The sequence below is a fragment of the Periophthalmus magnuspinnatus genome, chromosome 12 (assembly GCF_009829125.3).
Source record: "Periophthalmus magnuspinnatus isolate fPerMag1 chromosome 12, fPerMag1.2.pri, whole genome shotgun sequence".
NCBI classification, from domain to species: Eukaryota; Metazoa; Chordata; class Actinopteri; order Gobiiformes; family Gobiidae; genus Periophthalmus; species Periophthalmus magnuspinnatus.
This window is the reverse complement of record NC_047137.1, coordinates 1512501-1525014: the sequence shown is the minus strand read 5'-3', so window position 1 is coordinate 1525014 and position 12514 is coordinate 1512501. Positions and strand designations below refer to the sequence as shown.

Below are 12514 nucleotides of genomic sequence, written 5' to 3'. Positions count from 1 at the left end.
TCAGCCACGTCGGCTAAATGTTTATTTTATTTTCGATTTTTTTGTGCGCAGCACAGATTTTCTGTGCGTGGAGACAATTGCGCACACGCGCAGCTTAGAGGCAACAGTGGTACCCACATGAAACAAAGTGGCAAGTTCAGTCTTCTCTTCAAGCATAAACTACCTTTGGTGAAATAATTGCTTTGCTATACCTTCAAAGTGATACCATTTTTCAATCGCAGAAACGTAATTTTTGTCAGCTGAAATGTCTTTAAACCTTGAGAAATATTTTTTCACCCCACCCCAAACATTATAATTATATTGTTCCATTGTATTTTTTTCTGTGATGGAAATGTAAGTATATTCATGTGAAGAAAATATTCTTATTATATGTCTTTGATCTGTGTCTGTCAGACCCAGACCAGACATTAACATGTGTGAAGCTCTGTCTCCCTCCCACAGGAAACTCATAGTTGTTCTACCTGACTAAGTGTAAAAGTTCATTATCTCATGGGTGTGAAACAAAAGTCACTCTGCTTTTAAATGTATGTAACATTGTCATTCTGGTATAAAATACTCACAACTCAGAGACTAAGGGACTTAGACTGAGGGACGGAGTAGGAGAGACTTGGAGGGCCGAGAGGCTACGAGTCTGTGGCCAGGGCAGGTCTGGGCTCTGTCCTGTCTGTATCTTCTGTAACAAAGAATAAACGTTTTTCTGTACTTCACAGCTGTGCAGCATTCAGGTCAAGAAATGTCAAAAGTGCAACACAAAGATCAAAGCAAAGGCTAGAGCCTATTTTTTAACTTTTTAAAATTTAAAACAAGTTTGGACTCTACAGTGTAAATGATCATTGAAATAAACTTCTGTCTGGTAGTGTGACCGGAGTGCCCTTAATAGATTATGATTTTAAAAAAAAAATCTCTCTACTAACTGCTTTGTTGTGGAGACAACATGTTTTGTCCCAACTCTCAAGAATGATCAAACTCTAATTTTGTGTTTGCAGTACAGTGAAATGCACCAAACACAACTGGAAACTCAATGTGTCCACGATGAAGTATGTGAACCCACCAGACAGCTTCATGCAGGACGAGCAGGGTGAGTGCAGACTGCTAACATTAACGTTAATGCTACAAAGGTTATACTCACCAGAATCAGACAGAGACAAGCAACCAAGCCTATAAAAATAAAACTAAATCAGCTGACCCAAAGAAGGCAAGGTAAGGCAAGTTTATTTGTATAGCACAATTCGTACACAAGGTAATTCAAAGTGCTTTACAGAATAAGAAAGACATTAAAATCACACAAATCAAAACATAAATAATCACAAATTTACCATTAAAAGAGAAGAGTGCAGAATAAAAACCTTTCAGTCGTATGCACAGCTGAACAGAACTGTTTTGAGCCTGGATTTAAACATTGTCAAAGTAGAGGCCTGTCTCACATCTTCAGGAAGACTGTTCCAGGTTTTAGCTGCATAAAACTTAAATGCTGATTCCCCATGTTTAGTCCTGACTCTGGGCACTAGCGGGAGGCCGGTGCCTGAAGTCCTCAGAGTTCGAGATGGTTCATATGGCACTAACATGTCAGAAGAATCCCATATTGCAGCTAAATGAGTGGCAGTCAGTTGTGAATATTCCAAATGCCAAATAATCAAAGTTTCTAAATGTGAATGGGTTATATTTCAGTTGTTTCTGGGTCTAGTAACACGAAAAAAATTTAAATAAGTAAAAAAAAAAAGGAAGTAAACAAACTAAGTTTAACAGGAGCAAATGGGATCAATAACATAAAGAATCACGTGTGGCACACATTTTTGCCCAACTGATTTTTTTTTCTTTTTTTGCTTACAAAAATTTCTTTTTTTTCCAACACTATTCCTCTGCCAACATCATGACAAACTTAGAGATAGGTTTGGACATTGCACAGAAAGACATCACAGTGAACTGAAACAAGCCCTGCTTTGATAATGGGCGTGCCCTTTAAGTAAAAACAATCTCATCTGCATCCTCTGCTCCTTTGACCGTCTCCTCTCCGTCCTCTGCTCCATCTGACTCTTTCCTCAGCATCCTGTGCTTCTCTGACCCTCCCCTCTGCTGCTTTGACCCTCTTGTCTGCATCTTCTGCTCCATCTGACCCGCTCGTGTGCATCCTCTGCTACATCTGACTCTCTCCTCTGCGTTAATTTCATTCTTAGAGGTTTAAAGTGTCAGAAAAATGCCTTCCTTGGGTGTAACCTGTCTCTATATTTTGGATAGAGTTTTCTGTGTTGAGGGATTCTGTTAAACAACTCAGCACTACCTCCTGTGTTTTTGTACTTTTGAACTTTTTCCACAAAATGCCACTTAACTGGTCTAAAAGTCTGATAAATATTTAGCACAGGTACAATTCACCAAACCAAGTCAGAATTACAAAAACATGAAACCCTGTCTAAACTGTTAACGTGTTTGTTTTGCAGAGGTGGAGGTCCTGGAGAATGGGGATCTGCAGTTGTTGGAGTTGAGCCCAAAGGATCCCTGGTTACTAGACCCCCAGGACCCTGTGGAGCTGCAGCCTGGAGAGGTGGAGGTCTGTTTGCACTCCTGCTTATCCTAACTGCAGAAATTTAAGAACTATTTAAAATGTCCTATATTACACAAAAAAGTCTCTTGTGAGTTTTAAATCATGTTGCCTCGTCAAAAACATACCTGGAGTTGTTTTGATTTCATTCACAGATGTTTCAGTAATCCTGTATTATTAGTCTGTCTATATCTATAAGGTGTATGGAGTTTGAAAACACAGTGGAGCACTTCCTGTATTACCACATGACATCACAAGGAGTGTTTTCTGTTTGAGAGAAGAACTAAATATGCAGGGTTTGTGTGTTAAACATTTGTGAAACAAAACACAACTCCAGGTATGTTTGTGATGAGGAAAAAACCTTATAACAGATCAGAAAATAGTGTAATATGAGCCCTTTAAAAAAATTATTAATATTTTCAGGTATAAAGTATTAAATATATTGCTTAGCCCTGTATTAAAATTACTTCATAATAGATGCAGGTTAAATGCAGGACAGTAAAGGATTAAAGGATTACTCAAACATCCATCCATCCATTTTCTTCCGCTTATCCGAGGCCAGGTCACGGGGGCAGCAGTCTAAGCAGGGACTCCCAGACTTCCCTCACACCGCACATGTCCTCCAGCTCCTCCGGTGGGACCCAGAGGCATTCCCAGGGCAGCTGAGAGACATAGTACCTCCTGGGTCTTCCTCGGGGCCTCCTCCCAGTGGGACATGCCCAGAACACCTCCCTAGGAAGACGTCGAGGAGGCATCCTGAGCAGATGCCTGAGCCACCTCAACTGGTTTCTCTCGACATGTAGGAACAGCGGCTCTACTCTGAGCTCCTCTCGTGTGATTGAGCTCCTCACCCTATCCCTAAGGGTGTGCACAACGGACCGATACAGCGACTGCATCACTGCAGACGCTGCACCGATCCGCCTGTCAATCTCCCGCTCCATCCTTCCCTCACTCGTGAACAAGACCCCGAGATACTTGAACTCCTCCACTCGAGGCAAAGACTCACCACCCACCCGGAGAGGACAAACCACCTTTTTCCGGTCGAGAACCATGGCCTCGGATTTTGAGGAGCTGATTCTCATCCCAGCCACTTCACACTTGGCTGCAAACCGCCTCAGTGCCTGCTGCAGGTCCTGGCTCGATGAAACCATCAGGGCAACATCATCCGCAAACAGCAGAGATGAAATCCTGTGGTTCCCGAACTACACCCCCTCCGACCCCTGACTGCGCCTAGAAATTCTGTCCATAAATATAATGAACAGAACCATTGACAAAGGGCAGCCCTGGCGGAGTCCAACATGCACTGGGAACAGGTCTGACTTACTGCCGGCAATGCGAACACAGCTCCTGCTCCGGTCATACAGGGACCGGACAGTCCTTAGCAAAGAGCCCCGGACCCCATACACCCGGAGCACCCCCCAAAGGACACCACGAGGGACACGGTCGAATGCCTTCTCTGGATCCACAAAACACATGTGGACTGGTTGGGCAAACTCCCATGAACCCTCAAGGACCTGATGGAGAGTATAGAGCTGGTCCAGTGTTCCGCGACTGGGATGAAAACCACACTGCTCCTCCTGAATCCGAGGTTTGACCATCGGTCAGATTCTCCTCTCCAGTACCCTGGAATAGACCTTACCGGGAAGGCTGAGGAGTGTGATTCCCTGTAATTGGAACACACCCTTCGGTCCCCCTTCTTATACAGAGGGACCACCACCCTGGTCTGCCAATCCAATGGCACTATCCCCAACCGCCACGCGATGTTGCAGAGACTTGTCAGCCAAGATAGCCCCACAACATCCAGAGACTTGAGGTACTCAGGGTGGATCCGGAGTCAACAAGGCTCAATAGAACTCCTTCTTCAGCCTGACGGCATCTCTTACTTCCTTTGTCTAACACCTGGTTCGGAGATTGCCACCGCAACAAGCACCGCAGACCTTACGACCAAAGCTATGAGCAGCCGCATCGACAATAGAGGTGGAGAACATGGCCCACTCAGAGTCCATGTCCCCAGCCTTTCCCGGGATCAGGGAGAAGCTCTCCCGGAGGTGTGAGTTGAAGACCCCTCTGACAGAGGGCTCCCGTTCCCACGTTCCCAGCAGACCCTCACAATGTGCTTGGGCCTGCCAGGTCTGTCCGGCTTCCTCCTCTGCCAGCGGATCCAACTCACCACCAGGTGGTGATCAGTTGACAGCTCAGCCTCTCTCTTCACCCGAGTGTCCAAGACACGTGGTCGGAGATCAGATGACACGACAACAAAGTCGATCATCGACCTAGAGTGTCCTGGTGCCACGTGCACTGATGGACACCCTTGTGCTCTGATATGGTGTTCATTATGGACAAACTGTGACTAGCACAGAAGTCCAATAACAAAACCCCGCTTGGGTTCAGATCGGGGAGGCCATTCCTCCCAGTCAGGCTCCTTCAGTTTAGTTTAGTTTAGCTTATTAGTTTAGTTGAAGGGACAGTGTGCAAAAAAACATTAATAGATGCTTTGCACCAGATTATAGCCGAAGCTAGTTTCCGTCTGTAGTCCCTGAACAGGTGAAAAATACAATACAATATAAAATATAAGCAATATAATACAATACTATATAAAATATGAGCAATATAACACAGGAACAATATACAAATATACAGTAAAGTAAATATAAGTTAAAAGTGCAATGTGTGATGTAATGTAATGTAATATAATGTAGTGTAATGTTGTGTAATGTCATGTAATGTAATGTAGTAACACTATAGGTTTGGTAATCTGGTAATCTAGGTTTGGGCCATCAGGTGATACCCACAAGGGTAACACCTGATGGCAAAATACCCGTCTGGTATTGTTAGTGTGAGCATGTTTGGTGCTTCAGAATCCAATTTTTGACGGCCCGTGAAAAACTGTAAAAATCAGTCATGTTCTTTAGATTGTCTGGAAGCCTATTCCATTCCTTGGTGGCTTTATAGGAAAAGGCTGATTGAGAGAAGGCAGACTTTCTTTTAGGAACATTGCAGTCGGCTCTAGACACAAACCTCAACACTCTACTTGTAAGCTGAGAGCGAGGCTGGATGTAGGTCTTAAGAGGAGGTGGGGCGGCGTCATGTAAAACTTTGTGGACCAGACGGATATCAGAGTACCTGATCAAGTTGTCGAGACTTAGCATTTTATATTTTTCCAAAACATGGCAATGATGGTAACGCCTTGGCTTTTTATCCAGAATTTTCAGGGCCTGATTATGTAAAGATCTAAGAGATTTTAGAGCTGTTAGGTTTGCCTGAGACCATGATGATATGCAATACAGAATATGAGATATGATCATGGCATCAAAGTAAGACTCTGCAGCTTCTAGTGATAATGCATTCCTAATATGTCGAAAGTTCGCAATGTTAAACTTCAAGACATTACAGGTCTTTTTAATGTGATTTTTAAAGTTAAGTGAAGGGTCCAATATGACACCTAGATATTTAGCCTCTTCAACGTTTTTGATCATGCGATTATCCACATAAATATTTGGGAAGACGTTTTGAATTTTTTTGTTCAAGAAATACATAGTGACCGTTTTCTCAGTGTTCAACGCAAGGCAGGAGTTGTTAAGCCACTCTAGTGCTTTTGCCATTGTGGTGGATAACTTAGCGGCAACAGAGTTAGCGTCAGAACCATGCACAAAAAAGACAGCTACATTAAGACTTTTACATCACTGCAGATGGAGGGCAGGTCATTAATGTATAGACTAAAGAGCAAAGGTCCCAGAATGGACCCTTGGGGCACACCTGTGGTACAGGTGAGGTACGGTCAGGTTTTATCTTTTTACGCTCTGGTAACGGTCCACTAGGTATGATTGAAACCAGTTCATAGTATTTGCAGATAATTGAAAGTTTTGCATTTTGGTCAAAAGCACAGAGTGGTTTACAGTTTCAAATGCCTTGCGAAGATCCAGGAAAACAGCCCCAACCACCCCCCCTTTATCAAGACTGGATTTGATCACCTCGAGGAAATAGCAGCATGCTGTGTCCGTAGAATGTTTTGATCGGAAACCAAACTGCATACGATGTAGCATATTTCTGTTGTCAAGGTGATCAATCAGCTGTTCAGCAACAATTTTTTCAATAATTTTAGAGACAACTGGGAGGATGCTAATTGGTCTGTAGTTCTTAGTGTCTTTACCATTTCCTGCTTTTAAAATAGGCGTCACCACAGCAGTTTTAAAAGAGGAGGGAAATATACATTCTTGTAATGATTGATTGATTATGTAAGTAATTGGTGCTGCAACAACATCCTTATATTTCTTTAAAAAGAGTGAATCAAGCCCCCATGAGTCCTTTGCTCTTGAGTTGGAGAGTGACGAAATTATTTTGCTGACTTTTTCTTCATTCACACTATGAAGGTCCAGTGCCTCCACCTGAGTGGAGGATGGGCCTCCTGTGTTGCCACAATCCACGGTCCCAACAGAAGCTGCAAATGATGTAGCAGGCAGCTCTGGGTTTGATACATTGCACAGTTCTAAGATGGAAGAGATAAAATAATTGTTGAACATGGTGGCTACAGTTAGGCTGTCCGTTACAGTGGCTTGTGCTCCAGATGAAAGTGCTTTATCAGTGCAAGAGTTTATGTTAAGTTCGATAGGGCCATTTCCCATCCGCTCTTTCCCTGATAATTTATCAATACACTTCCATATCATTTTACTGTTACCTTTAGCCTGTTTAATGATGTCTAAGAAAAAAATCCACTTTTGCCTTTCTTAACTGACCTGTGACCTTATTTCTAAGGCTTTTAAAAGCCCATTGATCTGTACTAAGTCTTGTCTTGAGATACTTTTTTAAGGCGGTATCTCGTTCTTTCATTAAAAGCCATATTCCTTCCTTCAGCCATGGGAGAGATTTTTTACTTTTAAATTTTTGTGGTTGCGTTTTTGTAAATTTAGAAATAATTTGGACAATTGAGTTTTTAAGAATATTGCACGCTTGCTCAGGATCCTGAACGCTGACTAAATCAATTTGGACAGTGTTTTTTATTTCAGTATCTAATAGCTCCAGGTCACACTTTGGAATAAATGAAATATACATCTTCTCTCTATTTTGATTTCTATAACGAGATTTGGTAAGTTTCCTTGAGACTAAGGTTAGATTATGGTCCGATAGACCTGTTATCAAATTGTAAGTTTTATTAACACGATCAATTTTATTAGTGAGAATAAAGTCTATTGATGTTTTGGTGGAGCTCGTGATTCTAGTTGGGTACTTTATTACCTGAGTAAAATTAAATTGTTTAGCGAGGTGCCTTAACTTGTTAGATCGTATTTTGTCCATCCAGTTCAGATTCAAATCACCCATTACTATGGTTTCCTTGTCATTACAAGCTTTGAGTACATCTTTCAACATGTCAAAAAAATACATCCTTCTCATTAGGTGGTCTATATATTACAATTACATTAAAAGAAATTTCAACAGACAGACAAATTGTGGCACCTACACACTCCAGGGCATTTTGAGGAAGATCCATCTGTTTGCATTCTAAGTTATCTTTGATATATAATATTACACCCCCTCCTTTTTTGTTAGGTCTATCCCTTCTGAATAATTTATAATTTGGAATAGTGTAGGCACCTGCTGCTGTATTCTTATTTAACCATGTTTCCGAAAGTCCTAAATAATCAAGATTGGAGTCATGCAATAGTTTTTCTAGTTGTTCAGTTTTTGAAGGCAAGCTTCTGATATTAATGTGTCCACCTAAAAGCCCCTTAGGTTTAGCTTGGGGGTCCCAAAGGATTTTTGCATGGTTAACTGTCTGTAAAAGTCATTGTTTGTCGTTGTTTATTTAATACCTTAGTGGTTGTGATTTGCCATGGGTTACGTTTGGTAAGCGCTGACCCGCGGTCCGTTGCTGCTGCTTGTGCTGGTGCTAGCTCCGAGACTAGCTCCGAGGCTAGCTGGCAGCCCGAGTCACTGTCACTGTCATTACCCACATGGGCATTGAAGTCCCCCAGGAGAACAACAGAGTCCCGGGTTGGTGCACTGTCTAGTACCCCTCCCAGGGACTACAAGAAGGCCAAGTACTCTGCACTGCTGTTTGGCTGTAGGCCGACACAACAGTGAGAGACCTGTCCCCGACCCGAAGGTGCAGGGACACGACCCTCCCGTTCATCGGGGTGAACTCCAACATGTGGCGGCTGAGCTGTGGGGCAATGAGCAAGCCCACACCAGCTCGCCAAAGCTCCCCACGGGCAACACCAGAGAAATGGAGAGTCCAGCCCCTCTCAAGGAGTTGGGTTCCAGAGCCCAAGCTGTGTGTGGAGGTGAGGCCGACTATATCTAGCCGGTAATGCTCAATATCCCGCACAAGCTCAGGTTCCTTCCCCCCCAGCGAGGTGACATTCCATGTCCCCAGAGCTAGTCTCCATGTCCGGACATCCGGTCGTCGAGGTCCCCGCCTTCGAATGCCGCCCAGATCTCTCTGCACCCGCCCCTCATGGGTCCTCCCGCAGGTGGTGGGTCCACGGGAGGACGGTCCCACGTTGCTCCTTCGGGCTGGGCCCTGCCGGGCCCCGTGGGGAAAGGCCCAGCCACCAGGCACTCGCTGCCGAGCACCCACCCTAGGCCTGGCTCCAGGGTTGGGCCCCGGTAACACCAGTCCGGGTGATGTAACTGGCCTTGTTGTCACTTAAACATGCAAACATGAAATACAACTCTGAGCAAGGTAATGATGAGGGGACACTGATGAGATTAAAGGAACTGTAGGTTTAAATTTTAAATGGCATAAACTTGACCTATCTGTCCCCAGATGTAAGGTCAATGCAGATACATTCAAATATACACACTAAAAAACACTGGGTTAAAAATATCCCAACCTTTGTAAATAAATAACCCAGTGCTGGGTCACTACTGGACCAACACAACTCTGGCTTATTTCTGGGTTAATATTTTGACCAAACGTTTTAGGGTATTTTTTCTACCCAGTTTTGGGTTATATTTAACTCCTTTGATGGGTTAATTCTACACAATAAATGGGTTAATGTTTATAATGACCACCACATTGCTACTTATGAAACTTTTTTAAAAGCATTATAAATAAATAATTCAATTTAAAACATGTGAAGACAAACAGCAGCACATTAAAATGGTCATCAGAACAGAACTGTCCATGTTGTAGTTTGTTCTTGTAGAAGTAACTGAAGCATGAGCATTCAGTTGGTTTATCTCACATTCTGGAGCTTCAGTCTCAAGAGATCCTACAAAAAATGTCATATTCACAGGTCAGATATAGTGAGATGGTGAAATGTCCAAACCAATGTCATGGATTCATCTGAGAAACATTCAAATCCAAAATGGAGTCACTTTTCTGGTGCTGAGCTACAGTTAAGTTCAGACTCAGCATCAGGATTCAGAGGTCAAGTTTCTTTGGCGACATTAACTGATAAAAAATGATGAAATTGTGGAAAATTTCAGATACAATCACACAGATAAAGTAATAAAACATGTCTAAATGCCTTTAAAAGAAGTTTAAATTTCAGCATTGAATAGGTGGATAATACAAACAATGTGATTTGTCTAACAAGTAATGGATCTGTATTTAACCCATTTCGGTGGGATGTTTAAGAGTATTTGACCCAGACTGCTGGGTAGACCAGATAAAAGTGTGTATATATAACTTTTACTGATAACAATTGTAATGCTGATTTATTCTTGATTTCAAAAACATTAGAGATGATGAATGAATGAATTTGGTGTTTTGATTTAAAATTATTATCCAATCAAAAGGCAGAATGAGCGTCAAATGACTCATAAACAATACACAACATTTATACTGCACACATTACATAAGATCAAATTATTCAAAAGAGGCACAATGCCTAAAGGTACAAAACAAACTCCAGCTGAACCATCTCATGAGTCTGCGAAGGATGTTGTTCCTGGTGATGCTAGCTCCGCTATTACCACGGCTGAACTTCCCACTGAGGCCTTGCTAAAGCACATTTCCGATATGACTGCGGCAGAACCAACATGCAGTCAGACTGCCATGGAACAATCTATTCCTAAGTTGGATTTGTCACTAGATGGCAAAATTGGTAACCATATTAAACATGTTGATGAGATTGCCGCTTCTTGTGACTCCACTGGAAGTCACCAAGGCGTAGGTCCGCATCTCGACACTGGGGGACAGTGTGACACCATTGAGAGTGAGAGTGTATGAGCTGTCTAAATACAATGTGGAATTGCCGGCCAAAGTTTTAGATCTTGAAATGGGCTAATATTTGTCTGTTGAATCTGAGGGAAGCTGTAGAAGGTGCAAACCCTATTGCATTTTTTGAAAAGTTCATCCCCACACCCCTGCAGCTGCCCATTTCCGAGATCTCCATTGACCGGGAACACCACAGATTTGGTGACCTGGCAGCAGACAGCCACCCTCACTCCATCATTATCAAGTTCCACCGCTTCAGAGACATCACCACAATATTATCTGCTGCAAGATGTATGGGCAATTTACATCATGAGGACCGTCCTGTCCTCATTGTGCCTGACATGCCACCTTCTGTGCAACTTGCCAGGAGAGCTTTCAACACTGATCTCATCAAGTGGAATATTCGGTTTTGTATGGCATTCCCTGCATTTTTATCCTGATGCTGATGTCCTTTTTAACAAGTCTTTCACAGAGCCCAAGTGGGACAGGGCTTTTCTTGAGAGCTCTATAATAATATCACTATGAGAAAAGGTACATGTGGTGGTGGCGAATGTTTAACTGACTTTTTCGACCTTTGGATTATATTTTGATGTTCTGTTTTGTAAGTTTTAACATTAATTTATTGTTTGTATCTTGAAACATAGTAAAACAGGGAAGGGGTACTTGTTGTGGTGGATAATGGGTATTTTTTTTTTAAATTGTGGTTTGTTATAATACTATATCTTCACATAGGTGGTGTTTTATACATTTTATGTGTGACTGGCAGGGAGGAATGATTTGTGCAGGTTTGGGAGCATTTTTGTTTTTTTATTTTTTGAGCATAGCCAGTTTATAAGGGTGCTTTTTCCCTTAGTCCATGGGAGTGTTAGATATGGTTCATCCTTATCTTTTCCTAATTTTTTGTTAGTATTACTATATAGTGCATGTTCTTATTGTTTACCTGTGTTTTGTTTTTTTTTGGTTTTTTCTTTTCAGTTCCAGGACTTTTTCCTCATTGTGTAATCTGTGCTCTGATGATTTTTACTTTACTACTTAAATGTCTAATATCACTAATTTGAAAATATTAAAATATATTAATGTAATCCATTAATGTAATAATCCAGTAAAACAAGTTGCTATTTTAAATTACCTTAATAGTCAATATGTCCAAATTGCAATACTTCCACATCCAGTAAGTCTAAGAGTGTCTCAATAGCCACCATAACTTGCATTTTAGGCTTTTGGATTGCTGGTTTGATAATTTAGGCAGGATTGCTATTGAAAATTGAATATAGAAAGAAGAGACATGGGTTTTGTTTCATTAAACACCCTCAATATTTTTGACAAAGAATTTTATGATGGTGTTACAGAAATAATGCTTGGACTGCTTAGTTTTAAATGTATTGTAGATGGAGATTTTAATACTGTGATTGATCCTTCCCTTGATCAATCCAGTCTTTCTCAGTTTGAATCAAAATCATGCTTCAGAAGCACTTAAGCGCTGGGCCAGTGAGACTGGTTTGGTGGATCTGTGGTGCATGCTGAACCCTGGCACAAGGGATTATACACATAGGTCAGCTAGACACAAATCATTCTCTAGATTTGTTTAATTCTAGAAGTTGCTTTCAAAACTTTGCAAAGTTATTCACCATCCATTTTCTCTTTCTGACCACAAGGCCTTACCTGCTTGTGCCTCTTTAAGATCATGGCCTCCACACACTCCCCGTTGTGCTTCAATACTTTTTTTCTTCATAATGACAGTTTTAAGGAGCAGTTTGTATCTGAGCTGAAAGAATTTGTTGATTTTAGTAAGGGGTTTGTAGATTATCCGTGGACTT

The 12514-nt window shown here is 41.8% G+C and overlaps 1 protein-coding gene across 1 annotated transcript in view; it reads left to right on the top strand.

Moving 5' to 3' along the window:
• The window catches only part of cmah (cytidine monophospho-N-acetylneuraminic acid hydroxylase), a 36268-nt gene that overhangs the window by 6089 nt on the left and 17665 nt on the right, over positions 1 to 12514 (top strand). The window contains exons 2-3 of the mRNA XM_055225765.1: positions 987 to 1078; positions 2436 to 2545. Coding sequence (XP_055081740.1) covers positions 987 to 1078; positions 2436 to 2545 — 202 coding nt within the window. The remainder of the gene's footprint in view (positions 1 to 986; positions 1079 to 2435; positions 2546 to 12514) is intronic.